Source organism: Lepidochelys kempii, chromosome 6 (genome assembly GCF_965140285.1).
Source record: "Lepidochelys kempii isolate rLepKem1 chromosome 6, rLepKem1.hap1, whole genome shotgun sequence".
NCBI lineage: Eukaryota > Metazoa > Chordata > Testudines > Cheloniidae > Lepidochelys > Lepidochelys kempii.
In genome coordinates this window covers 91,336,556-91,364,430 of record NC_136385.1, presented here as the reverse complement: position 1 = coordinate 91,364,430, position 27,875 = coordinate 91,336,556, and the positions used below count along the sequence as shown (strand labels likewise).

The 27,875-nt window shown below is 46.8% G+C and overlaps 1 protein-coding gene across 4 annotated transcripts in view; it reads left to right on the top strand.

The window, feature by feature from the left end:
• Window positions 1-26,963, top strand: part of NEK9 (NIMA related kinase 9) — a 34,660-nt gene extending 7,697 nt beyond the window's left edge. For 2 of the 4 annotated variants that reach the window (XM_073349210.2, XM_073349207.2), the window contains exons 5-22: window positions 1,078-1,183; window positions 4,327-4,458; window positions 5,544-5,654; window positions 6,314-6,378; window positions 7,615-7,665; window positions 9,926-10,118; window positions 11,631-11,775; window positions 12,126-12,326; window positions 12,871-12,917; window positions 14,302-14,457; window positions 14,908-15,016; window positions 15,746-15,907; window positions 16,390-16,560; window positions 16,784-16,843; window positions 18,524-18,714; window positions 22,258-22,422; window positions 23,738-23,950; window positions 24,438-26,963. In XM_073349210.2, coding sequence (XP_073205311.1) covers window positions 1,078-1,183; window positions 4,327-4,458; window positions 5,544-5,654; window positions 6,314-6,378; window positions 7,615-7,665; window positions 9,926-10,118; window positions 11,631-11,775; window positions 12,126-12,326; window positions 12,871-12,917; window positions 14,302-14,457; window positions 14,908-15,016; window positions 15,746-15,907; window positions 16,390-16,560; window positions 16,784-16,843; window positions 18,524-18,714; window positions 22,258-22,422; window positions 23,738-23,950; window positions 24,438-24,560 — 2,401 coding nt within the window. In that variant the 3' untranslated portion in view covers window positions 24,561-26,963. The remainder of the gene's footprint in view (window positions 1-1,077; window positions 1,184-4,326; window positions 4,459-5,543; window positions 5,655-6,313; window positions 6,379-7,614; window positions 7,666-9,925; window positions 10,119-11,630; window positions 11,776-12,125; window positions 12,327-12,870; window positions 12,918-14,301; window positions 14,458-14,907; window positions 15,017-15,745; window positions 15,908-16,389; window positions 16,561-16,783; window positions 16,844-18,523; window positions 18,715-22,257; window positions 22,423-23,737; window positions 23,951-24,437) is intronic. The other 2 variants (XM_073349208.2, XM_073349209.2) reach the window with 2 other exon arrangements.
• Window positions 26,964-27,875: the final 912 nt, after the last annotated feature.

Here is a 27,875-nt window from a genome sequence, read left to right as displayed (position 1 = left end):
AACTAGAAAAATAATTGCTCTACATAGTCAATGCTGTAGCCATTGGAACCTATTTATTGAGTAAAAAGATAAATATCAATAGGGGAATAAACCAACCTCTGACTTGAAGCACAAAACAAATTTATTTCCTAAATCAGGCAGGTTGGAGGTAATCACTAGTGGAGAACACTGTTCCCATCTGCAATAATATCCCAGCATCAGATCAGTATGTGAATCTGCATCATTACTCATGTGGGCTAACCACATCACACCAGTGCTCCATGGACTGCAGTGGCGGCTTCTTCATAATTTCAGGTGCTGATATTGATCTGTAGAACTCTAAATATAAAATAGTGTGTCTGGGGGACTGTGTTTTCAGTGAGGGGCTTAAAGCTCTGGATTCACATTCTTTCCTACTTAACAGTTTCCTAACCTTAAGAGCTTAGTGTAAAGCTCATCTCTTCCCAAAGGCCTTTGCCTAAGGCCAGAGGCACTGGAACTGAGAGTACTGCGGGTACTGAGAGCCACTGAACCAAACTGTAAACCCTGTATATAATGGAAACCACTTCAAGCCAGGGGATGTGGCAGCACCCCTAGTTCCAGCACCTCTGCTGAAAGGTGAGGCAGAGGGCTGTTTTGTTTAACAGCTAAGTTCTGGAATTGGGTTGCTTTTACACTGTTTTATTTTGTTAAGAATTTTCCATGGGCTCATATGCCTGGGATTGGCCCATTTCTGAAAATGGAAAAATAAAACTGTCTTTAATGGTCTTCACTGTGATTCACAGGAGAAAGAACCATAGTCTGTACATTGGGCTCTGAAAGATGAACATTCCAGACTATTTCTGTTTGTGCATATATGATAAAATGCAGCTAAGGTGATTACTTCCCTGGGACTGTGAGATGAGAAGCTCTGTCAGTGACTGCAACACTGGGCTTTCTATGTCTGAAGAAATGCTAATCAAGTCTGATACAGTGAGAGATGCCATTCAGGGCTAACAGAAAAAGGAAGGCAGAAAGTTCACTACAAGTCCTGATGAGCAGAAAGACACTCAAGTACCTCAGCTTCATAATGACACTTCTCTCTCTTTTTTTCACCAGAGATATAAAGACATTAAATATCTTCCTCACCAAGGCAAACCTGATTAAGCTGGGAGACTATGGGTTGGCAAAGAAGCTGAACTCTGAGTACTCCATGGCTGAGACTGTGAGTATATTTTAGCAGGTCAATTTTGGGGCAAAGTAATCAAAGGATTTTTGTTTTAAAGAAAAAAATTAGACATGTGAATGCTTGCTGGCAGGGGAAGTGCTTTTTAGTGGGTGGAGGAATAGGGATGTGAGGCTGCATCAGTGGAAGGAGATTACGGAGAAGGGATAAATGAAGCTGGGTGGTAGGGGAGGTGAGAGGGACTGGAGTGCTCAGGTGAGGGGGAGGGACTCTGGGAAGGAGACATGGGGATAAGTGGCAGGAGGACTGGGAGAGAAAAGAGGCAGGGGAGCTGGTCAGCAACTCTGGTCAGTCCTACATTCTCCCCTTCTGTAGGTATGCACCCTTCATGGGAGCTGGGATATGGAGGGCCTTGCTTCTGGGGGTGTGCCAGGGTCCTGGGAGGACTCTGCCCACCTTTCGGGTCTGATCCTGCTTCCGTGACCCCCCTCTTGTGAGTCAGGTTCTGGAGGCGGCTTTTCTTTCTGGCAGTGCCAGAGCCCCCCTCCCTACCTTTTCATGTGAGCTGGAGTTGCCTGTTCCTCTAGTGGGGGAGCGAATGTGAGTCCATCTCTCTGACCTTGATGGGTATGTCTACATAGCAAAGATACATCCTTGGCTGGCCCATGCCTGCCAATTTGGAAGCAAGGCTGTTTCATTGCTGTATAGACTTCCTGGCTCTGGAGGGTCCTAGAGACTGGGCTCCAGCCTGAGCCTGGAATTCTGCACAGCAATGAAACAGCCCGAGTCAGATGGCACAGGCCAGCTGCAGGTTTTTGCTATGTGAGCCAGGATCTGGAGAAGCCCTATGCTTCTGGGGGGAGCTGGGAACAGAACTAAACACTCTGCTGACACAGGTGAGGAGTTGAGAACAGTCATGCTTGATGCATATCACAGGCTCTCCAGTGCTAGGACAGGGAGATGGAAACACCTACTGATGAATGAAGCAATTAACACATCTCAGAGTTATTGTTTCAGGCTGTGTTAATCTCCATAGGGTGTTCTCGTTCATCTGAGATCATCACACCTCTCTGAGCCTCCTGTGCTTTTAGGATTATCCTGTGTTGGGGATCTGCATATAGAAAAGCAGTTGCTGATGGTTAATTTCATAAATATTATAGTGGAGCAGCAGCTCTGCTACAGTTAGGATTAGGAAGATTTTTCTGTTTAAAGGATGATTTTCCTATATGTTCCAAAATCTGCATGCCTGTCTATATTTTCTTGAAATTTGCTGTGTCTTATAGGGGTGTAGGGTAGGGTTTGTGATCCAAATTTGGGGTCATTTGACCAAGGGGTTCCCTAGATATAACCCTCCCCCAGGAAAAAAGCTTTTCTTTAAAGTTCACAGATTCTTCCAGCATTTTTGGGGGCACACCGGGCTTCTGCAATACTAATGGTTTAATGGGACAGGAAGGGGAGGGTGAACTAGAAGTGGTGGTGATGGGTGGGGGGGGAATGGGAGCTATGTGTTGCAGGGAATAGTGGGGGTGGTCGGGCGGAGAGAGACATATCAGTCTTCTCTCACAAAACTCAAAGCACCAAGCTGCTCAGACTTGACGTAGCACAGGTGTTTGGAGCACATTGTCCTGGAACATCCAATACAGTTCTGTTGAAGGAGCTCTTCTCTTCTCCCTCTGGTATCTGATCTCCGAGCTCCATTGTTCCTGCAGTGATTAGTAGGCTTGGAATGGGAGACTGCTCTGAACTCCCAACCTGTTAAGGATTTTATAGGGTAGGACACCTGCTAACACGCACTTTTCCCCCCCAAAGGCTTGATTGTTAAATTTAATGCAGCTGTTGGTGTTTTGCTAGGATGCTTCCTTCCTTTGAAAACTTCCTTCAGGAACATCAGCACTATTACACAGCTCCATAACAAATGGGAACTTAGGGTTACTGTAATGTGCCCTGGTAGCTCCTGCTATAGCAAAACCAATTCAGTTATAACCCATTTTCCTCACATTCATAACATTTAGAACTTCATCTTTTTTGCTGAGGATTTCCATGCTTGATTTTTGCTCAAAGGGGAGTGTGTGTCTTTTTCTTGCCCCCTCCTTTTTGGCTGGTGGATAGTTTGATCAAAATTCATTCTGACACTTTTGAGTTCTCTGAGGGTGACAATAAATACATGCTGACCTTGCTGAAATTGGTATTTGACTGTGTGACTAGAGTTCGTGGAGTTGTGTAACTACCATCCAGCTTAAGGGAAAATAGATAGTGGATGATAGAGTAAGAAGGGATTGAATTAGCCCTGTGAATGTGCTCATAGGCCTCTGGTAAGATTCTAGCAAAGACTAATGAAAGCCTACCTCGTTTGTGACATAACTGCCCATTCTCCCAGCCTAGCCTGGCAGTCCCTGGGTCTGTTGCTGAGACAGTTTGCATAAAAAGGATTATAAATATCCCCCTCTTCCTAAAGACATGGTCTGTTCTCATTTCTCTCTCAATTTCATTCCACAGTGGTTAGTCTGACTCATTGCTAAGGGGAAGAGCCTATTCAGCTGGAAGCTTCTTCCCACTTACACCACTTGTCATGTTTGTTCTCAGTTTCTCATTATGATTCTGAACTGTTCATCTTTCATGTGATGTTCATGATGGCATCTGCATTTAACCAAAATATAGGTTCCATTGTTGAGGAAAGTCCAGTCCTGCAGCGGAAGTCTTCCAGATGGGATTCAGGCCAGCTTTTTGGCTTCCTGATCCTGAAAACTTCCTTTTTCATTCTGAAACAGAGCAGCTTTTGTCTGCTGACATCCCACAGTCAGACAGAACTGCTCACCAGCTGTGAGCTGGCAGCTGCTTTCAAATGCTTTGTCAGATCCCTTGTCCCTCACCTTCCCAAGACTACTGGGAGGGAGGGTGAGGAGAAATGGATGGCTGAACCTGATATGTTGTCATCACCTGCTTTGTAGTCCTGTTTGCCCTCACCTGCAAGGTGGTGAATGGTGAGGTAGGGACTATAGGTCCCACTCCTGAAGTCCTGACTTCCACTATGTGCTACATCAGAGTCTGAGCAGCTTGGGTGCTTTGGGTTTTCTGTAAACATTAGAAAATTAGCATTTGCAATGGAAATACTGATGGGCCCATAGTAATTATGGTGGGTCTGGGTGGAATGTGTATGAAGATTTTCTGCTTTTGTTATCTAGCTGGTGGGAACTCCATACTACATGTCCCCAGAGCTCTGCCAGGGGGTGAAATACAACTTCAAATCTGATATCTGGGCTGTGGGCTGTGTTGTCTTTGAGCTTCTCACCCTGAAGAGAACCTTTGATGCTACAGTAAGTCCATAGCCTGTGAGATAAATTGAATATGCTATTTGTTATTGTCACAGTGTCTATGCTTGTCCTGTAGCTTTTCTAACTTTTATTTTTACTCCTTCATGGCTATTGGTAATTTCAGTATTTATGAACACGAGGGTCTGAGAGCACAACCAAGAACTGGATGTAATGTGGGCAAACTTTTCCTGCTCAGCTTTGCTGATTCTCTTTGATCCTCCCCGCAGTCTGAGACCTCACACACACATGGAGTACAGATGGTCCTGATTTGTACCAATGTTTGAAGGGAAATGTTCCCTTTTGACCGAAGCAAGACTTCATTAATTTTCTGTGCAACCAAGTCCTATCTCCCGCCCCCGCCCCCACCCCCCCCAAAAAAAAAAAAGGGTCTTATGCTGGTAGTTGGAAGTTTCACAATACAGTATCCTGTTGTGAGAGTTTGTAATCTCTGGACCTCCTAGGATTTAATCATGTTGTCTTGTTCTACAGCTTGATTATGTGAAGCGTGTGGCTGATTGGCACAGCTGGGAGTTATCACTCAGCTATGTGGGGAGCATGGCTGGCTGGCTGGCACGGGTGGGGGAATAAAGCTGCCAGCTAGTGTAGCATGACGATGTGGGGAATGCAGCCAGCTGGGATGGTATGGCTGTAATATGTTCTATACTAGCTATGGGACCATGTCAAATCACTGTCCTTTTCTGACTTTTCATTGCCAGTGGTGCCTAGACTCCAGTACATGAGTGCTTGTGTGGTATCTTCAGAGCTGGGGAGCTTCTGTACACTGATGGAGCCTGACATACAGGGAGGAGCCCACCCTCCTCTCCCTCATTGCTTCATTTGGAGAGAAGCTTGGTGTTGCCACCAAGCCCTAGCTTGGAAAGGCTGTCTGGAAGAGATAGCGGTTCTGTAGGGGAGGTGACTAGGTTGCTGCAGCACCTAGTAGCAGCTGAGAGGAGGAGGGAAATGTTGAGTACAGAGTCAGAGAAAGATGATAAACATCAGAGGCCTGCAGCATCCCTCCCCATTGGACATACTGTCCAAGTCAGCTCAGCTCCTTTACAACTGGTCATTGTTTGTTTCCTCCCTAGAATCCCCTAAACCTGTGTGTGAAGATTGTACAGGGTAATCGGGCCATGGAGGTTGATTCCAGTGTCTATTCCCTGGAGCTGATCCAGATGGTGCACTCTTGCCTCGATCAGGTTGGGAAGATTAATTTTCTCTTCAGATCTTCTGCCCAATTGCCTAAGTCCTGCAGCTCCAGAGCAATGGGTGACTGCTGAGATGTGTATTTCAGAGTGGGGTATGTAGGTGCAGACAGACTCCCACATGCAGCTGCCTGTGCAGCCTGGTGTGTCAGTGAGAGTTACTTCTGCTTCCTCTTGTTCTCTGAAAACTTCCTGTCTGGATGCCTTTCCAGCTTCATGGGATTTGGAGGGTTGCTGGATTTTCTCTGATGCTGTATGTTGGGGGATGGTTAGAGGCTGAGGTTTTCACATTCATCAGCAAGCCTATCAGCATGATTGATATGGAAGCATCTTCCCAGTGTGATCTGTCCTGCCTTCAGCTCTCTGGGCTCTGCCTCTTGGCTTAATGTTCTTGTTGCCCTCAGAGCACGTGCTTCTTGGAGGCAGTTAAATTACCCATATCTTTGGAGTGTGGGAGTTCACAATTTGAGTATCTGGCTTTTAACCCTGTGCCGTCCAGAGACGTGATGGCCCTTTGGTTCATTTCTGTTTGACCGCATGCCTTTCTGAAGCAAGCGAGGCATGAGAGAAGGAGACCAGTGGGGGCTGGAATGAGATTTCACTGTAGACAATGACCGTTTCCTTAGGAGTGACCTGTTGCTCACCTCTTTCAGGATCCTGAGAAGAGGCCAACTGCCGATGAGCTGCTTGAACATGTTCTTCTCAGCAAACGCAGGAGGTAGCCAAATGTTCTCACCTTGGACATAGATGGGCTGTAGGGCTCAGGAGGGACCTTGGAGCTTTGTGCAAACTAATAATTCTGATGCTTCCTGAATTCAGCCCTTAGACTCATTTCTGTCTGGTAGGAGGCACACCTTGAAATATACTCTGCCCCTTTAAGAGAGGGGAGTGGATTGCTGCTATTCAGGCAAGAGAAAGCCTTGCTGGTGATTTAAATTAACCTGCATACCGGTGGGAGCATGGGGGGCTGTGGAGTGCCCATCTGCCCTCTTTGGTGTAACAGCTGATGTTCTGAGAACTCTGGTGTGTTTCTCTGAGACTCCTTAGAGGGACCCTGGCTGCTGACATTCAAGTTAGATCTTTAGGAACACGTAGCAGTGCTCAGGCACTTGTAAGGTCATTATAAAAGCCCTTTTATCTCCTGTATCCCATATAATAAGCCCAGTCCAGCACTTTTCCCCTTAGCCCTCCCTGCAGAGTTGTGATGAAAATGCCCCATTTCAGTGGGTGCCCGCACTTAGCTACACTAAAGACCATGTTGGCAACTTACCAGGAGCCTGAGGACTGTGCTTGACTATTTGCCCACCCTCATCTTCAGTGCAGAGGGGCAGCCCACAGAGACTGCAAGTCAAGTCCCAAGATGTGCTGCTTCATGGTGTTCTAAGTGGCCTGGCTGAGATGTATCGTACCTACTCCTTCATGTAAGATGAGGGTGGCTGTGGGCCATGCTGTCGGACTGTTTGAGTTACCCTTTGGCCACCCTGGTGGTGGACATTTCCTTGCTTTAAGGTGCTTTTCATTAGTAGGCAACCCCCAGAATGATGCTCCAGGGTGTTGTCTTGCTGAACGTGCCATCATTAGGATAAGATTTAAAACCCACATCCTGTTCACTTGTGGTCATTAGAGATCCAGTGGTACTTTTCTCAAAAGTAGGGGTGTAAGCTTTAGCATCATAGCCAAATTCTGGCTCTGGTATATACTTTTTGCCTCCCTTAATTCCCACAAGAGTTTGTTCGCTCTCTGGTGCATTACTTCTGCCCTAATCACGTGTATTGCTGTAGGATGTGTAAATAGCTGCCATGGTCCACCCCAGAAGGAGCAGCATTTCATCTGAAGGGAAAGTAATCCCTGTGTATGGCTTGTCAGTTTGTGGAGTCTGTAAAGTGTTTGGGTCTATAGTAATACGTAGTTACTATTTTCTGTAATGGTTTTTCTTTTTTTTTCCCTGTGGTAGGGAGATGGAGGAGAAAGTCACGCTGCTTAATGGGCCAACCAAACGGCCAAGGTAATGATTTGAGCATGTATTTAAAGAGAGATTTGTAGAGAATAGCTTTCCACCTAGAAATTTTGCTGAGAGTGTTAGAGATGAGGCTGTGACATCCTTAATGGACTGTTGTAGTTAGAAAAACTTTAAATGCTAGAAACTCAGGGAGGGTGCAATTGTATGCTCATCAGTGTATGAGGCTATAATCCAACCCCCTCTTTTCAGGCTTGTCTCAAGTGCAAAGGTGGGAATTTCTACTACATGTGGGGAGAGTGTTAGGTGGATCATTCTGTCTCTGAGATAAGTCATTTGCTTAAAGGGGCTCCATAATTATTGGCAGATAACATGTAGCTAACTGACACTGACGCAGCATGTGGGATCCAGTTCAGAAGAGCAGGAGGTGTTCTGTGTGAATCTCAGTTCCCTCAGTGTACATTGTTATGTCACTTGGCTTGGTGAGTGGCCTAGGGGAAAGGGATAGGGTGTGGGGGAGGCACTGCTTGGACTCTGAGGAGGCTGCCAAGCACAGCCTATATCTGTCAGCTACCCATCCTTGTCCGTGGAGAGGGGGTGGGTTGATGTCCCCACATGCTTGGCTGTTTGTGGTAGTCTGGGGTCCATGGACAGTGTGAGAGTTGGCTCTGGCCTGTATCTGGAGCCTGTGATCTCTGACTGGTATTGGGAGGGCAAATGAGGTAGTTACAGTGGGTTTCTAGGTCAAATAGGGAGGGAAGTCAGTATAGACTGGGCTCTTCAGGCAATAGTGAAATAGGGGAGATACTGGGTCTACGCTGTGTTGAGGGTCAGATGTGAGATGTTGAGCTCTGTGGCACTATGGGTGGTTGGGTGAACTGCAGAATGCTCAGGTCACTGGCCCATATGTGGTGGGTGGGTTGTGGTTCATCAGTTCGTGTTGTAAGGAAGATAGTGGGTCTGTGGCCCATTTTAGAAATGTAGATGCAATAGGGTGGGTGTTGATAAGGGGGCAAAGCTAACGGTATTTTATGATCTTTAAAGTGTGCAATTTTCTATAAAAGCTCTGTTAGCAGCCTTTTGAGGGTGATAAATTCTGAACCCTAACTCAGCCCTAATGAAGTTTTTATTGGAGAATTCTTTTGTGTGTGAGTGTGGGAGAGAATTTTGGATGAAGGAGAGTGTCTTATGCTCAGATAACTCAAAACTAGTACTGGAGCGGTAACTCAAGTTAGCTATGATTGTGGTGCGGAGATGAGCACAATTATTTGAGGAGAACAGTGAAAATTGCAACAAATAACTCATAGTTTTGAAGTTAAATCCTATGACAGACTCACATTCCTAGAGACTAGTTTCCACTTTGAGGCTTTTGAAAATGAGGAGGACTAGAAAGGTAACCTTTATTTTTTTAAAATGAGATAAGGTGTGGTGGCATTCATAACAGTCATCGGGCACTCCAGGACATCATAATCGCTGCCCACAGGCACCAGGCTGCCAGTGAGGAATTGGGCTATTCATTTGAATTTTGCGACAGTTTTTTGTAAAACAGGGTATGTGCATAAATTCTCCTTTAATCCCAGCTAATGAGCTAATTTGTAGTAAATAATTTCTGCAATAAATGTAGCTATTTTTCTGCTGGTGAATTATCAAACAGTTTGATTTTCACAAATTGATTATTTGAAAGCATTGTCTGAGCTCTGTGTTTGATCCTGTTTCAATCCATGTGTTGTTCACAAACTACTTGCTTTGACTGCGGCTTCTGTTTTCTGATCTGTTTGTGGAGTGATTGGGCACCTAAGTTATGTAGCGTGTTTTTGTTCCCTGATTGGATGGCTGAAATTCTCTTAGAGGGAAACCGGAGATTGAGATGGCCATGTGTTCTTTTGTGTATGTTTGTGTGATTATTTGTGAATCTTTCACTTTCTGAGCATTTTTTCATGAGTACTCATGAGACCTTCACATTTGACAAATACCAACTGTCATGTCAGTGTACTAAATGTCATCAGATTGGATTCTGGTTTTTATTTGAATGATTGTTGGAGGCTCCTTTTTCTGCAGTGCTCACTCAGTGGTGCTCCTGAGCATATTTAGAACACTCCAGACATCACAGTCTTTGAGGAGAGAAGAATTTTTGTAAAGAAAAACCCACTAATGTTTGTGAAGAGCTGCAGCTGAGACCCAAGTTGTCCAATTCTCGTCTAGTTTCTCCTCTGCGTGGGGACCAAAAGGAAGGATTTGGGTTGAACAGTGTTGACAATGGTCATAGCTTCTTACTAAGAGCATTTGTGTTCTGGGGGATGTTACACAGGTCCAGCACCGTCAGTGAGACACCAATTGCAGTGGTGACTTCGCGCACTAGTGAGGTGTATGTTTGGGGGGGTGGGAAGTCCACCCCCCAGAAGCTGGATGTCATCAAAAGTGGCTGCAGTGCGCGCCAGGTGTGTGCTGGAAACACTCACTTTGCTGTGGTGACGGTGGAGAAGGAGCTCTACACTTGGGTGGTAAGTGAGCCAAGCAGAAGGAACTTGGGAAGGCAAGGAGGCCAGGGATAGAAGATTTAAAAGTTAGAGAATCCAGCCATAGGTCAGTTTATCAATCTGTTAGAAACAGGAGAATGGGAGCTCAGGAAGGAGAGAGATGAAATGTAGGCAAGTTTGGGGATTAGATGAAGTAGCAGAAATGGTTGGAGGCAGCCCCTTTGGGTGCTAACCTAAACCTCTCAAGTATAATATTTTTTTATGCGGGGGTGGAAGCATTCTTCTATGGAGTCAGGTGTCAAAGTGCTGCTGATGTTACCCAGGATTGCAGCACACCAAAGGGTGGTAAGTTAGGGACTGTGGCATGATGCCCTGAGCCAAGCACCCTTTCTTTCCCTCCCCCCATCTCTAAGTGCAGTGGCGGTCTTGTACTATTCCATTGGCCTGTATCTATTTTTGGAGAAGGGTTTTCAGAGACCACATGGAATGGGTTGGGGAGCCCATTAGAATGCAGGAATCATGTCCTGAGTGCAGGAACCATAGCCTGGCTGGGTATAGGTAGGACTCTGAGTACTCTGCAGCAGGCTGGTTCCAAATTCTGCAGCAAGGGCCCCTTCTTTCAGGGACCAAGCTGGAGACTGCAGCAGCTTAAGGTGAATGGAAAAATTGAGTTTTATCATGAATTTTAAAATAATTCACTTTTGTTTCCCCTGTTGCTTTGGTATCAAACTAAACAAATGTATCCTACATCTACATTTTCAGTTTTCTGCAGATTTCTGTACTGACAACACACAACTGCAGCATAGAACCTGTTCAGAGGGGAAGGGGAGGAACAGGAAATTTTGATCGAGTAGGGGATAGGTCTCTTGGGGAGGGAGGCAGTTGGTGATTACGGGACAAACACATTCACTACTAAAACCATCAGTGAGATCATTAGAGTGTCATAGAGACACTCTAATTGTCATATTAGGTTTCAGCATCAACAACCCGTCAAGATGAAAGGGGAAGCTCAAAATTCTCAGAGCTGTTGTTTCAGTCTGTCTGCAGACTTGGGCAGAAATTGCTGCATAAGTGACACTTGTTTCACATGCTTAAGGATTTCTTTGCACCCATAAGCATTAGCAGCATATGTAATAATGAAAGCTGAGATCCTTGAGCACAGTTCTGCAGCAACAAGCGTATTCTGCAGCATCTCAGATTACACAGGGCCTTAGTCATATAATGCACCTGTCCATTTGGGTAGGCATGAGAAAGGAGAGGTATATCTTCCTGACTCCTGTGGCTGGCTTGAAACCTGATTGCTGCTCCTTAGGGCATAATTAAAGCTACCTGAAAGCCCAAGGTGCCATTTAAGTGGTGTTTGGTATCATACCCCACTGAGAGACCAGTCCCTTCCCTAGGACAGGGTAACTAAAACACTTTCCCTTGCTCTGTTGTTGTTTTTAACTTACCTCCTCATTCTCAGGCTTCAAGGGTACTGACAGTATCCCCCTGAGCTCTGGACATGCATCCTTACCAGGCTTCTATGTATTCCAGAATATGCAGGGGGGCACAAAGCTGCATGGCCAGCTGGGGCATGGAGACAAAGCTTCCTACCGGCAGCCAAAGCGTGTGGAGAAGTTGCAGGGGAAGGCTATCCACCAGGTGTCCTGTGGGGATGACTTTACCGTTTGCATCACAGGTGAGAGACTGATTGGGTGGCATGAGGACAGACCCTGGTCTGCTGCACAGTGGACCAGTCAGCCTCCAAGACGAGCTCAGCAGAGAAACTTTACCAGGGAAAAGGCTACACTTTGGCTTTCTCTGAGCTTCTCAAACAAGAGGCCTGCAGGTCCCAGCATGCAGTGATCCATCTTAATATGAACAACCAGGTTACATTTCAGGCAAAGACTTTATAGTCTCCTGGGGCCACTCCTCTGTATTAAAGATGAGGGTGACCACAGGGATCAGGATCCTTTGGCCACTCCATGGAAGGTTAGTAGGCAGCCTGATGTCCATGTGCTGACTGAGTTTGCTCCATCTTCAATGCAGATGAAGGCCAGATGTATGCTTTTGGCTCGGACTATTATGGCTGCATGGGTGTTGACAAGGCATTTGGCTCTGAAGTCTTGGACCCCCTGCAGCTGGACTTCTTCCTCAGCAACCCTGTGGAGCAGGTCTCCTGCGGAGATAATCATGTGGCTGTTCTGACCAGAAACAGAGAGGTCTACTCGTGGGGCTGTGGGGAGTATGGTATGTGCAGTCATGGCGTGTCCTTTTTCTGGGACCTGTTCCAAGCTTTGGAGGCCTAGGGAGGTCAGACATAGTATGGCCCTGAGAGGGAATGGAAACACATCCACTCTTACTCACAGCTGGCAGGATGGTGGCTATGATGCAGTTATATAAAGCAGAGAATGGATGAGGGCTGCCTAGGGCACCTTGGAGGCCAGAAATCACCTAGTCGTTCATGGGGGTTTCTTTCCAACTTAAATTGAGAGATGAGGAATGAACCTTTGGGATTTTACAAGGAAGTTGGGAGGCAGGGTGGTTTCCCCAGGAATAGGTACTCTGCCTTTGGGACAGAGAGTTCCCTGTGAACTGGAGCAGTGCACTTTGTCCTTGGAGGGGTTACCCTGATGAATGGAAAGGAGCTCTGTTTTCCCAGAAGCAGGGCTCCTGGCTTTGGGGGATTCTGCTAGGAGTGGGGAAGGTCAAGGGCATGTCCCAGGGACAAGCCTCTCAGCCATGGGAAGATCGTACATCACTGTTTCTCACCATAGTCTCTCTGCTGACACAGGGCGCCTGGGTTTGGATTCTGAAGAGGATCACTACACCCCTCAGAAGGTAAAACTCTAGCTGCCTCCTCCTGAAACACCTCTTGGGCATTAATCTGGGCCCAAATTAGTCACTGTTTTCAAAAATTTGCTGCTTAAGTTTGTTTTTCCTAAGGCACTGCAAAGCTTTGAGGATTCCATATTCCCTTCACCAATCACTGGCCCTAGATCTAATGGCAGTTATCAGTCGGTCTGAGATGGGAAATATAGCTTTCAAAATGGCTAAACTAGGGTGCTCCCCGTGCCTTGTGACTTCCAACTTCACTGCTCTGAGACCTCCTTGCAGAGACAAATAATAGCAAGTGCTGAACGTGACAAAGAAAGCCCTGTAGGAGGGGAGCGTCCTGAACTATTAGCACCAAATTCCATGCCCCAGATCTACAGAGGAAAATTGTTCTTCTCTAACCTTCTGGAATTCTTTGGGCGTTCCACAAACTAATGGCAAAAGGAAAATGAGTTGATATAATTTGTCAAAGATTATTTGGAAATCCATATAAAATCCCTCCCAAAAAGGAGTGGGAGGTGAAGTTCTATCATGGGTTAGAAACCAGCTAAGAGACGGAAAACAAGGATAGGATAATTTATCAATTTTCTTCATGGCAAGAAGTTTACTTGGAGGCTCCAAGTGTTGCTTGATGTATTTATTAACGATCAGAACAGGTGGATGAACAGAGGTGGTTCAATTTTGCAGATTATACAAAATTATGTAGGTTAGTCAATAGTAGAGAAACCTGTGAGGCACTCTGGAACCTCACATGGAACCAGCAAGTTTGCATGGCTAAAGTGTTTACTGTGATGATTTTTCCCCACTCACTATAAAGATCACTCCTCACCATCTTTTCTTTACCAAAAATATGTTGTGTAGATAAGCAAACAATCTCCTGATCTTTATCATTACACTTGTTCTTACTTCCCCTACACTCACTGTCTGTTGTTCTGATTCAGTAAAGGGTCAGATGTTCACATTAAATAGTAAAGAAGATGCAGAAGGAAGAAAAACACATGCTTTGGGGGTAAAAGCCAAATTCTGATAGTGCTTAAGAAGTGACGTCCCTTATGGAATAATAACCGTTACTAATGCAAAATACCATTAAGGTCACAAGCTTGGTAGGATTCACTATAGGATCATACATTGGTATGGATGGGCTTCAGGTCATAAAACCAAACTAATTGTCAGGAAGACATAACTTCCCTGTGGGTAGTTTATTCTGTTATGAAGATTCTTACACATTTATGTGAAGCATCTTGTACTGGCCATTGTCAGGGATAGGACCTAGACTAGATGGACCACCACTTTGATCCAGTCAGGTATTTCCTGTGTTCTAGTTTTGGTCCTTGGCTTCTGCTCTGTAGCTGTCAGGACTTGATTCCTGGCATTTGTGTTTTCAATCTAGGTGGATGTTCCAAAGACCTTGAACATTGTCTCAGTCCAGTGTGGCTGTGATGGGACTTTCCTGCTGACCCAGACTGGCAAAGTGCTGGCATGTGGACTCAACGAGTTCAACAAACTGGGCTTGAACCAATGCACGTCTGGGATCATCAACCATGATGTGAGTGCATCTGGTGCTCCTGTGCCTGCTCCCAGGGTTTCCTAGAAGATGGGGAAGCAGAGGTCCCCCAACAATGGCAAGGAATCCATCACATGGGATACGTCCATCCACTGGATCCCAGCTCAGAACTGCAGGGGGAAGGGAAATCCTAAGGCACCTGCTAGTATGATGAGAGGCAAATCATTCCCCAGCCTCACATCTGCCAGTGGGTTCAGTTCACTTCTGTGGTGGTAAAACAGCATGTTAGCTGCATCTGGGGCACTCATACAACGTAAGTGGAATCTGAGCCTGGCAGGAATTACCTGTCTTCTTGCAGGGCTGGCAGACCCAGCACTGTCCTCTACCCAAGACCTGCATAGATAGATCTTGGCTGGTGAATGTGCATGATGTGTGTGCTCCTGGGGTGCTGGCTCTGGGCTTTACCTGATTATGTCTGGTCTCTTCCTTCAGACCTACTATGAAGTTCCCTACACAACTTCCCTTACTCTGGCCAAGCAGCTCTCCTTCTACAAGATCCGCACCATTGCCCCAGGAAAGACGCACACAGCTTCCATAGATGGTGAGACCTACTCACAGTGCAAGTAGTGGTGGGGAATGGCTCCACTTCCCCACTCCCGGTTAGAGGAGCTAGTTGTTGTCCCCAGGGATAGGCTTTCATTGTACATGTTACTGGCTTGTATGCTGTGTTCAGAGTTAGTAGGTTACCATTTGTGCTGGTCCTTTTAAATCAGTTCTATTCCATTTCATTCCAGCTCCACTGAGCAAAGTAGAAGCGCATGAAGCCCCATCCAGTGATTGCGAGCCGAGTGCTGACCCCTGGTCAATGAAGGTTTTAGATAGGGTCTCAGCTCCCTTTGCCACTGGCTGTCAGTTCCTGGAGCAGGCATGAATTTCACATTGTTCAGCAGCAGCAATATCAGAGCTCAGTTCAGCCCTCCTAAAGGGAGGAGAGGCTTGTGCATGGAAAGGATAATACCTTGGGAAGGCTGATGTTCAGCATTAGAACCTGATCAGGCACCTTGGTTCCCCCTGCCAGAGCATCTCAGTTAAGGGACTGGGAGGAGTCACGGGATCCAGAGTCAAAGGTAGGAAGCAAAGAGAGATTTGAGTGGCTGGGGGACTTTCTTGGGTTGAAGCAATTCTCACTGGCTAATAGCCCCCTTCCAGAATGACCAAGTTCTTAGCAAAGTCCTTTTTGGTCATGGGGTGTTCCTAGTAATTCTCTCTGCCTGCATGGCTGCTTCCTGTCTTGGGTACCTACCATGACTCTCCTCATTCTTCCTCTCAGAGCGGGGCCGCTTGCTGACCTTCGGCTCCAACAAGTGCGGACAGCTGGGCGTTGGTGACTATAAGAAGCATCTGGGAATTAACCTGCTGGGAGGCCCCCTTGGGGGTAAGCAGGTGATCAGGGTTTCATGTGGAGATGAATTCACCATAGCTGCTACTGACGGTGAGTGAGCATTTGTGTGGCTGCAGTGGACTCTTCCTGTGGGCTGGGTCTGCAGAATAGTTTCAGACATTTGGCTCCCATCTAGCAATGGGAGCATTTCCTGTATCTTCTGCCATTCAGGGCAGCACAGAAAGGCTGCAGTCTTTGCAGTTAGCCCTGGCACAGTCAGGCTCTGAAAGGCCGTGACTGGAACGGGGAAATTTTCCCAGATTGGTGCCATATTAGTGGGGCAGGGCAGCACAAAGCTTTAGCTAATGTTGTCCACAGGGTACCAAGTGGTTGGCTGGAGACTGGCTGCTAGACTTCACTACACACAATTTTAGCCTTCCAAGGGCTGGTTAGTAGCAGGTGGACTAGACACCCTGTCTGTCTTGAATCTGAGTAGCTATGGGAGATCTCTGTAATGAGTCCAGGCTGGTGGGGCCCTTGGAAGGGTAATGAGGTGTTTCTCAGTTCAGGCTGATGGTTCAGTTTTTTCCTAGATAACCATATCTTTGCCTGGGGCAATGGTGGGAACGGACGTCTGGCAATGACACCGACAGAGAGAGCTCATGGCTCTGATATTTGTACTTCATGGCCTCGGCCCATTTTTGGGTCCCTGCATCATGTTCCAGATCTGTCCTGCCGCGGCTGGCACACCATTCTCATTGTTGGTGAGTGTGATTCAGGGACAGGGGCTGTTCCAAGGACATTTATTGTGATAACTCATTACTCACTAACATAGGCTTACTGGGAGGGAGGGTCAAGATCATTCTGAGGGAACTCGCTGGCGAGTCCACATCAGCCCCGGTATTGGAACACTGGTTTCGTCCTGTATTGATTTGAACCACCTTTGTGAGAGCCCCTTTACCAAAAGAATATTCTTTCTTTCCATAGAAAAGGTGCTGAATTCCAAAACCATCCGATCCAACAGTAGTGGCTTGTCCATCGGTACAGGTGAGTAATCAGCCCTGAGTAAAAGCCATGTGGGTCACTCCACAGCTGGGGTTCCTGGGCAGCAGCAGCTTTGACGCACACTGGAAAGCTTCAGACATGTGCAGGGTCATTTCAAAGGGCTTTCAGAGCCAGTTATTACCCATCCCACCCTCACTGCTTCCTGCCTGCACTGGGCTTTCTGGTCTCCTTCCCCACTGGGGCCAGCTGACTGCCTCCCACTCCAGTATTGTAGTACCTGTGAGGAGCATGATGATAGGAGGTTACTTGCCTCAGTTAGCACAGTGTGATACACGTTGTCTGCTTAGGTGCCAGCAAAAACAGTACTTATAAACCAAACCAGGTTTCAGCCCAGTCAAACCCCCTAGAAGTGTGAGATCTGAGAAAACTAGAGCAGCTGAAATTTCTGAGGAGCAAAGACCACAGGTCCTTGCAGGAGGCCCTGGAGATAACAAATGTAAGAACCAAGCACCAGAAATGTACACATCATCTGTATACTGTGCTGAAGTCCCTGCCCCGCAGGGGGCTTGCAGCTTGTTAGATTGAGCACAGACAAGGAGGATCAGGGTCTGTGCAAGGTGGTCCTATTATCTTATCCAGTCACCGAGGTATCTAGGTGTGAATTATGGTATCTGTGTCCAACTGGCTCAGGCCTCTGCATTTTTTCAGACATGGTCCTTGCACAAGTGCACTGAGAGTGGATGCAGTTGGTCCTGTCACAGGGTTTCAGTTCTGTCTTTGAAAGGCCTCAAAGAAGAATGCGAGGGGCTTTTAATAAAGAGAGGGAGGCCAGCTGGTGCACAAGATGAGGAAGTGCTAAGCCTAAGGGGAAGGATCTGAACAGCGTGGGAGAGGAGTAGGAAGAGATGGAGGCAGGAGCTGAGCTGTGTGGGGCCTTTAACATGAGACGCTAGAACTTGATGTGGAAGGCAAGAGGAGATCAATAGAGGGAGGTGAGTGGGGAGGTGATATGGTGGCAGCTGCTGGAGGATACATCTTTGGCAGAAACATTTTGGATGGACGGAAGGAGGGCAAGGTCAGAGGCTTGTTGGCAGGAGAGCTGGACATTGTGGGGTCTGTGTCCTGTTAGCTTAGCCTGGGGTGCCAGTGGTTCAATAACTCTCACCAAAGTGGCAATGACCTCATTAACTTTCAAACAGACTGCGTGTTATGAGGGTTAGGAAGGCAGGGCAGGCTGATAGGATTGGACTGGATGCTTGTGGAGGTGGTGGGACTGGATGAGTGGCTACAGATATGAAGACAAGGAGATTGTGTGGGTGGGAAAAGCAGTCAACACTTCTGTCTGATCTGTCCAGGCATTCGTCATCCATGTCCCTTTATGCAACAGGAGATAGCTTGATGGATGAGGAGGTGGTTACCTATCTTGGGGTCACTACAGGGACTTTTGGGTGGGGAGAGATGAGGCCAGGAAGCAAGATTGTGTGGCAAAGGGTCACTTTTGGGGAGGGTTGCATGGTGTTTTATGAATTACATAGCTGGAAGGAGACATAGTCCAGGTAAATACACTCACCTTCAGGCTTCTGCAGTTAAAGTAGCTTTTAGGGGGATAATCTCCCCTTCTCTTTTCTCTGCCTCATCTGGGATCCAGCACCTGCTGCATTCCCTGACCTGGTAGAGCCAATGAAATGTGTAAGGTTGCTGCTTCTCTTTCTTGTCTGCCAGTGGCTCAGAGCTCCACAACTGGTGGAGGAGAGGAGGAGGAAAATGAACGGGAATCTGAAACCCCTGATCCAAGTGGAGGCTTTCGGGGAACCATGGAAGCAGATCGTGGAATGGGGGGCTGGATCAGTGCAACAGAGGCCATGGGGGACAGCAATGCCGACAGCAGCTCCTGCCCTGGCTGGCTGCGTAAGGTAATAAACTGTCTCATGAATTTATCTAAAATTCCAGGATCTGGGATCACGGTTAAGGGAGAATAAGCTGTCCCTTCTTCCTCAAAGAGCCCAGCAAGAGGAGTTCCAAGAGGCTTCCCTAAACTGTCTGCAGCCTCTATTCTTCCCCACCAGAGGGCGCAGGAGACCCCCCTCTTCACCAGATTGACATTTCTCTGCACTCCTTGTTCTGTGGTAGTACTGGATTTAGACACACAGCTAACACCACTGGTTTGGTCAATTTAATGTACCCTGTCTACCCCCACACACCTCATACATCATATGAAAGTTTATCATGTCTGCTTTAAGATGTGGTACAATGTGGAGCTGTCAAGTGGTGCCATTACCATAGAAACGGGATAAACAATGACACCAAAATGACCACTTGGAAATATTTGCATTCATTTGTTAGTTTAATCACTCTAGGTATAATTGCAAGACATAAAATTTGATTTCTTTGTGATCCAAAGCATCACAACAACAATCTAAAGGGTGAAACAAAATCTAATAACACATTTTTATAGGTATCATTGAAATGTAATAGCGCTGTTAACATCTCTAGTCAACATTGTCATCATCTTGTTCATCATTGTGATCTCTGTCAAGAGTGCATGGGATAACATAGTCTTCATTGCCTTGGCTTATACACAGTTCTGTGCAGGGAAGATTGTTCTGACTATAGACACAGTAGATTGTGCAGCAACCTCTATTGGTACAGGCACAGATAAGATCTTGTAGAAGCTCACTGCTATTGGGCCCTTGAAGAGTACAGGCAGTAGTTCATCATCTACATTGCAATAGTGATCCAATAGCTGGTTTACCGATTTGTGGAGGCTTTCAAATATTTGTTTGCCAAGATGCTCTTTTGATCGCTTTTTCAAAACTGTCCTCACACGATGGGAGTTTCGCCACTGACTTGTCCTTTTTGATGGCTAGATTGAGGCGTAAGCAATTCGGGTCTCTACAGGTCTCTTTCTTTCTTGTGCTGGTCAGACACCACGACTACCAACTTCTTTGGTGCAGAAATTGCAGCTCGTCCGGAAACTCTTTTCCAATTTGGCAAGATGTCTGAAGTGGTAAGGTACCTTTGTTTTGACATGAAACACAGTTTTTTTCTAAATACTAAATAGGGCTGATATAGAGTCACATCCTTTTAATACGTGTACAGCAGGAAGTGTGTTGCCGAAGTCAGGGTGAATGCATCACAAATTGCATGCACAGATATGAAGAATTGCATGAACAGATATGTCAGTTGTGCTGGTAATGGTAATGGTTCCTACATGTTACCTATATGTTCCAGTTTTGGAAAGCAATGAACAGCAAGGATCAAAACTTGTGTATCAGGTGATCTTATTATGGTTACTTTGACACACAGAGAGCCAAAATCCATATTGGCACATACAGCATGCAAAAGTATTCTTGTGTCGTCGTCTTCTTGAGTACTGTATAAGTCTTGGACTACTTCAAAAACTTCTACTGGTGATGGACTTTGCTTATTTCACCATCAGAAAAGCCTCTAGCAAAAAGGAATGTTTGTGTTGGGTGTGCTCCTACACACTCAGGTGCATTTTTAATCCTATATTCACAGAGAAATTTTAGAAGTGACTGCTTGTTGGATATCACATTTAGAAACATTTCCATGGAGGCACAGGGCATCCACCAATCACCTAGTATTTCTTGCATCCAACCTTAGATCCTGTCCAGCACTGTCTGTCTGCAGTTTTCACAAAGTTCCTGTCGTATCTGTAAAGACTTTGATTACAGAATTAGCACTGTCAAATTCTTTTAGGACCTGCCTCAAATACTCAGCAGGCAATTCATAGAATGCGTAGAATTTGTCTCCAGCCATCAGCTGTATGAGAGCCATGGCATCTCTGGCTTCTTTGTTGTATGCTCTTTGCTCATGGGGTCTTTCAGATTGAGCCTCCAGCTGATCCCTTAATTCAGTTTTATCTGTTCTTCTCATAGTTCCATCAGCCTGGAAGAGGGGCACAGCATAGGTCCTATTGGGTGACTAAGAACAGTTGCCATTGAAACATCATCTCTGCATCTTGCGAAGGACTGGGCTCTGCAGAAAATAATTTCAGGACTGATAGCGACTGCAAGTTTCCCTCCTTTGCCTGACTTAAATTTGGTGGTCTTGACCATGTCAGCAAATGTTTTGATGCCAGATTTCTTGACTGAGCTGAAGAAGATATGTCCTATCAGAATCAAGTGCCCCTCTCATAAGTCTCTCTATTTGTTCTTCACCAACGTCTGCTGTTTTCAGTAGACTCTTGTACACCTGATTTTACATGCAGTCTAGCAAATACGTTGGTAAACTCCTCTGGATGTGATTCAGGGTCAAATGGGTTTGTCATATTGTTGATGACATTGTTGATAAGAGTTGTAATACGCTCTTCATCCTTCAGTGCAGAGGCAAGGACTTGTTTATGAACTTTGTCTTCATTACTTCTCATTAGGCCACTTCTTTCTCCCATAGCTTTTGCATATTTATATTATGATGCTATGTATTATCATCTCTAACACTGACCTGTACATAAGCGTCACTGAATTAAAAAGCTAGTTTCTAGAATATTTCAAATGCAAGTACTGCATGCATGGGCAGTTACAAATTAAAACCTTCTACCAGGCAGACTAGATGCTACATTATATGTACGATAGCTTACAGATGGAGAAGCATTACATGAGGAATTCATGTACATTTATATGTACCCACTATGCAGCACAAACTGTAGGCACGGAATCTGCTTCTACTGGTGCAAAACCTTCAATCTGAGACCGATCTGGTCAGCAAATTTCAATTGAAAGTATAGAAAACTATTATCACTTGTAAGATACTTTGATATTGATATTCACCATTTTTTGCCACATTCTAAACAGCTTCATTTCTGAAAAAAATACTTGCCCATGAGAAACTAAAATCTTTTAATACATTGTTGTTTGGTAGCTTTGACCAATAAGTACCACACTAAGGTGCTTAAATTAACTTAAACAGTAAAAACTGTACTCATGGTCCTATTGCAGTGTTTCTGGAACTGTGCAGAAAATGACACTTTTTTTGTTTTTAGTTACCACTGTTTCACCTTGTCTACAGGCTTACAGCACCACTTGACTACTCCATATTATGCCTCATCTAAACATACATAAAATAAGCTTTCAAGTTATATATGGTGTGGGTGTGTGTAGGGTGGGTATATTAGTATGGCCCTTTTTGGAGAATTGTCGCACACCTAAATGGTGACACAAACGGGACCCGTCAGCCAACCAGCCCACACCAGGAAATGGTGTGGAGTTCACCCCAGTGATGATCGGAGAGACCTAGTGCCAGTGCCAGGCTACTGTTAGGAGGAGAGTGTCTCGCTGCTAGTCTGACTTCAAGCAAGGGGTCTACTGTGTGAGGAGCCTGTAAGCCATAGTAGTCTTTTCCACCACAAGAGGGTGCTGGTGCCCTGGCTGAAGAGATGCAGGGTGTTTAGGAGCATGAGGAATCTCTGACACAATGCTGCTTGTGTGTGTGTCCAGGAACTGGAGAATGCTGAATTCATCCCCATGCCTGACAGCCCCTTTCCTATGAGCACAGACTCTTCAGAGCCTGAAAAGGAGACTCTTCCCTATCAGGAATTTCAAGGACTGAAAGTGGCCTCTGATGCTCCTGCTGAATTCAACAAGCCCAAGACAGAGCCCCAGGTAAAGTATACCTTAAGACAGGGGTCTCAAACACGCGGGCTGCGTGTGGCCCGCAGGGTTCTTTCGGGAGGCCTGCCAAGCTGCCCGCACCCCCCCTCCTGCACGACCCCCCAACCCTTCTGCCTACCCCATGGCATCGCAAGCACCACGCTGCTCCCTGAAGCAACTGGAACCATGTCCCTGTGGCCCCGGGGGGGAGTGGCAGAGGGCTCTGTGCATTGCTCTCGCTTCCAGGCACTGCTCCTCACAGCTCCCATTGGGAGATTCGGAGGAGGTACCTGGAGGAGTGGCAAGAGCAGCACATGGAGCCCTGTGCCCCTCCTCCCCCAGGGACGTGGTTCTGGCTGCTTCCTGGAGCAGAGCAGAGCAGCACGGGGCCAGGGCAGGCAGGCAGTGACTTCGGGAAAGGGGTTGGAATGGGGGCAGGGAAAGGGCAGGGGCAGGGCCTCATGAAAGGGGCGGAGTGGGGGCAGGGGCAGAAAGGTGGGGGTGTCAGTGACGCGGCCCTTGGGCCAATGCACTAGTCCTCATATGGCCCTCGTGGTCATTTGAGTTTGAGACCCCTGCCTTCAGACCACATCTTACTCAACCACATCAATGAATGTTGGTTGAGTAAGAGCTGATGGGAACATAAATGGCAACGTTTGAGTTGTGGGGAGGTCTAGTGGGGGCCATTGGGTCAGACTAACTGATGGTCTGGATGAGAGTGGAAAAGGGCATGTTCATGATGTTCACAGTTGATGCTAACTTGGGAGGAGTTGTGAATACCAGTGAGGAGAGAGAAATCCAAAAGAGAGTAGACATGTGGGCAGGAAATAAAATGAGTTCCTGCCTAGGAAAAATGCAGCTCACACATCTGGGGAAATATTAACCCCATGCTGGGAGACTCCAGTGGGAGGGAGGAACCTGGGAAGCATGGATAGGGCAGGAAATTATACAGGAGTTTATAGTGCTGCCATCCCTAGATGAGGTGCTAATTCCTGACTCACCTGGGAAATCAGGCTGGGGTGGGGAGGCATCAACAAGGATCTCAGAGTGACAAGCAGGTAGGGACAACAGCTGTAAAGAGGGAGTGGGAGAAAGGTCTGTCCAAGTTTGGGGTCCGGGGAATTGGTAGTGAATAACATAAGGGTTAATATCATGTTGACCTGGCTGCCCAAGGATCCAGCACTTAGCGCTTGGAAATCTGCAACTTCAGCAGCTGTGGTGCCATCTTCCATCCTCATTCTCTCACCATGGCACAGGCAGCCACTGCCCTGGGAGGTTTCATACATTGCGCACACATACAAACTCACTCCCCCGTCTCTCTCTGCAGCAGATGTGTTCAGCTCCAGCCCTGCCCTGTGTGGAAGGAAAGGCAATGTCTCCAGCTGCAGCCTGTGTGTGCAGCACTTTGCAAACTGAGGTGGAGCGGCTGCAGGGGTTGGTGTTACAGTGTCTGGCTGACCAACAGAAGCTGCAGCAGGAAACCAGTCGTCTCAGTGCCCAGCTCCAGAGGTTCTGCAGGGGGACGGAGGGAATGCAGCAGGTGAGGACATCCCTTGGGTGAGGCATTCAGGCTGAGAACCCTCACACCCCTTGGAAGGTGTGTGTGCAGGGGTAGAGAACTTTGATCCTGGTTCTGGTTGGATGGCGGGGGGAGAGAAGAGGAAGAGCTTTTAATCAAACTCAAATCTCTTCAGGCAGCCGGAGATGGGACAGAGCAGAGAGGTGTAGGGTAAAAATTCCTTGTGCCTGTTGCTCTTGGTCAGCTGCAAAGACACTCTAATTTACTCTATGGCAATAATTTAATAGCAATACAGCCATGAGGCAGGTACTTCAGTGCCTAAGGGGTTTTGAGCAACTTGTATTTCTCCTCCCCAAGAAGAGGGGAGCAGTTAGATGTAGCGTGCCCTGGCTGGGATTGCCATAGTAGCTCTCTTCGTGATGGTAGAAACTTGCATCTGGAGTAGCCAGTAAATTGTGTATAGCCAGCAGCTGAGTTCTGGGAGTGACTGACTGTTTTGTCTGGACAGCTGCAGGCTCATTCCAAAGGAACCCAGACAACCAAAGAAGAGATGGAAACTGATCCAAAAACTGACTTGGATTCAGATTCCTGGTGTCTCTTGGGAACGGACTCATGCCGCTCCAGTCTCTAGTCTCCTGAGCCTACTGGGATCCATCCAACTTCACAACACACTAACTGAATGCAGAAAGCGGCTTTCCTGGCTTCAGGTCACTCACTGATAAGGAGCGAGGGCGGAGGCTCCAGAGCAGCACCCATGTACGTTTGGTGGGAGACACCTCCGTTAAATATGATCTAGGAGTGAGTTTTGAGAGGGGTAGGGTCCTGAGTTCTGGGCAATGGTCAGCTCAGTGATTATGGCAGCAGCAGCTCTTCTCTGTACCTCATCCATCAATCCTGCCCTTGAGGCAAGACGACCCTGGACCCATCATGGTGATGGCTCCAGTAGCAGCTTGTGGCCCTTTTGTTTCACTGCTTCCTAAGAGCTGCCCTTGGGACCCCAGCATTAGTCACTGCACCTCTAGGTGAGAGAGCGAGAACCATTGAGTACGGAAGCTGGCTGAACCCTAACTCCCCACTTTCACTTTAGAGCAGTGAACTCTGAGCTGCTCCCAGCCATTATGACAACGGACAGGGCCCTGCCTGTGGAACAGCTCAATGCTGCTCACGGGCAAACAGAGCCTTGAATGTGTGTTACTCTGGAGGCAGTGGGGAGATGGTGATAGAAAGCATGCCCCTGTCCTGAGATGCAGCCTTTGTCCATACAGCTGTGTGCCCTAGTCCTACAGATGAAGTTTAAATGCTTTATTCTGAGGGCCTAGCACTCAGCTAATGCTTTCCACCCTCCAAGCACTGCACAAAAAGGAAAATTGGATTTAGTTTCCAGTTGTAGCAGAGGGAACTGCTTGAGATAGGGTTCTTGAGTTCAGACTGGCTGCTTCCTAACCAGAAAAGGTGTGTCTGGATCTCAGGCTGTGGCACACTCATTACTCCATCTGTTCAGCTAGTTTTGGGTGCCAGAGCTCCTCTTGTCATGTCTGGTTTCTCAGAGTGAGTCCATTGCTGCTCCTGGCTTTGTTTCTACTTATCCCTCGCCGTAGGCTGGCACAGTCTCAATGCTGGTGTGGGCCTCGTCAGTATTTTTTTCCCCTCCATTGTTTTGACAAAGTGGGAGCACAGCTGTCCTCTCAGCATGGGTCTCTACTGCAGTGCACACAGAAGGCATCTTTCCCAGGGCAGTAGATGGTTAGGCCTCAGTCTAAAGCTCACCCCTTCTCTAGTTGCACAAGGTTCTCTCTTCCAAGGAACTTGAAGTGGCCTGACATTTGAGACTTTCCCATATCCCTAGTAGGGAATGAAAGAGTTTTCTAAATTGTTTAAAAAATTGGCTTGGGGTGGATTTTTGGGTTGGGAAGGGCCTCACCCTTCCCCAAGGTGGGGCTTCTAGGAAGCAGAGTCTTCTCCTCCCATGCAATGGGGTGGGGTTGCGATTTCATTATCCCTAAAACTGTCTCCATCACCGGTGTGTCTCTAGTTTTGCCTTGAATCTTTCAATGAGAGCTATTTCACCTGCCTTAGACTTTTCTTCCCTTGTGGGGACTGTTTAAGGGTGCTAACGTCTTTCTTGATGAAATTCTCTACCTGGGGACAGATGCCAAAGCATCCTGCTTGGAATCAGTGCTCTCTTAGGTTCTTCTCTAGTGCCTATCACTGTAGTATACTAGAGCTGAATCAAATGCAGTCTGTTCTGAGCAGCAACCTGGGCAGAGTTAGACCTCAGTCTGGCTGTCCTTATCGTTGTAGAGCGGGAAGGAGAGAGACAGCCCCAATGTAGGGTCTTGAATGCCAGAAGTTCAAGCGTTGCTTGGTTACTGTTGGTGATACTGCCTTCTCTTCCCTCATATGTATTGGAGTCAGTTCTCAGGTTAGGAGTCCCAGCATAAGAATTCTGTTGCTGCAGTGGAGATGGAGTCTGTCATGTTGCAGCAGTGGCTTTGAGGAGTGAAGTGCTAAGCCTAAGCCATGTCCAATAAGCGACCACCAAGCTGATGGGAGTTGCTCTCCTGCAGTGCACTGCTATCTCCTTTCTCAATGCTCTACAGCTGGAAAGACTGGATTCCCCTTGGATCTAGTAGAGGATTCAGATCCCTGGCAGAGGGTGTCCTGTGCTCCACAACCTCATATGTGCCTTAGAGGATTCACGCTATCCAAGTTGTGCCTATTAGAGACCACTGATTTTCACACCAGCTAGCTGTGCAACCAGATAAGCAGTTTAAACCCAGTTTTGGGCAGGAAAGTGAAGGGCAAGTGGGTAGAAGTGCCTTTGAACAGTTTCAAAACCCTTTTGACTTCTCCCCTTTTTGCACTGCTAGCTCCATATGTCAGTCTCCTGCTAGTTTTGCTCTTGAGTTGTTATAGTGGAACACGACTTATGCCTGCTCTGACACTGGCAGAATAACTAGTTTGTCATTATCTTTCTTTGAAAGATTAAAGAGTGGAGTGGTTTGTAGTTTGTTTAAATAAATGTTTAAACTAATTCTCCGGTGTGTTCTGACTCTGTGCATATTCCCACCTCGCCTCCAGGCAGAATCTCGGCTTGGAGGGGGTCTCCTGTGTTTTCATTCCACCAAGAGGTGTGGGGAAAGTGTGCACGCAGTCAGCTTAGGGGAAGGTTCATTGCTGTGAAAAAGTGGCAAGTTTTGCTTTACTAGGGACAGCTACATGAAAAGAGGCTGTGTCCCATGAGACACCTGGTCTCTTGATGCTGCTTCTCTTCCTGATGATGCCATTTTTACCACAGCTCCAATGGTGCCATGTGGGGTATGAGCAGCAGGAAGAGATGGGTCCAAAGGAACAAAATCCTGGTTCTCTTAGAAGAGCTTTTACTAGAGTGTTAAGTCTCCCACAGTCACCTATTCAGTAGTTGTAATAAGTGGCACTGCTGCCAGTTCTGATTATTTATTTGCATTACCACAGCACCTAAGAGCATCAGTCATAGATCAGGGTCCCATTGTGCTGGGTGCTGTAAAAACAGAATATTAAAAACTCTGAGTTTTTAATCAGGGTCTCCTGTATTCAATGGTATCTGTATGCCTGCCTGAGTCTGCAGACAAACTGAAACGATAGCTCAACAAGAGCAGTGAACTGGCCATTGTTGACTCTGAAACATAAAGATGGCAAGCCAATTATCTCCTGGCATAATTCCATTGACTTCAGTGATGTAACCCCAGCAGACAATTTGGTCTACAACTTCAATGTCACCATTAACTATTTAAACTGCTCATCTTTTTCACAGAAACTTGCCGAGTGTGTTTATCCCACAATCCCAAACTGCCTCCCACAACTTCCCAAGAGCCCCATTATCCCTACCAACTTCCCCTGCTGACTTCTGTGATGCAGATCAGCATTGTTGACACCGTCAGCCTTTGGCACATTGAGAACAGGGTGA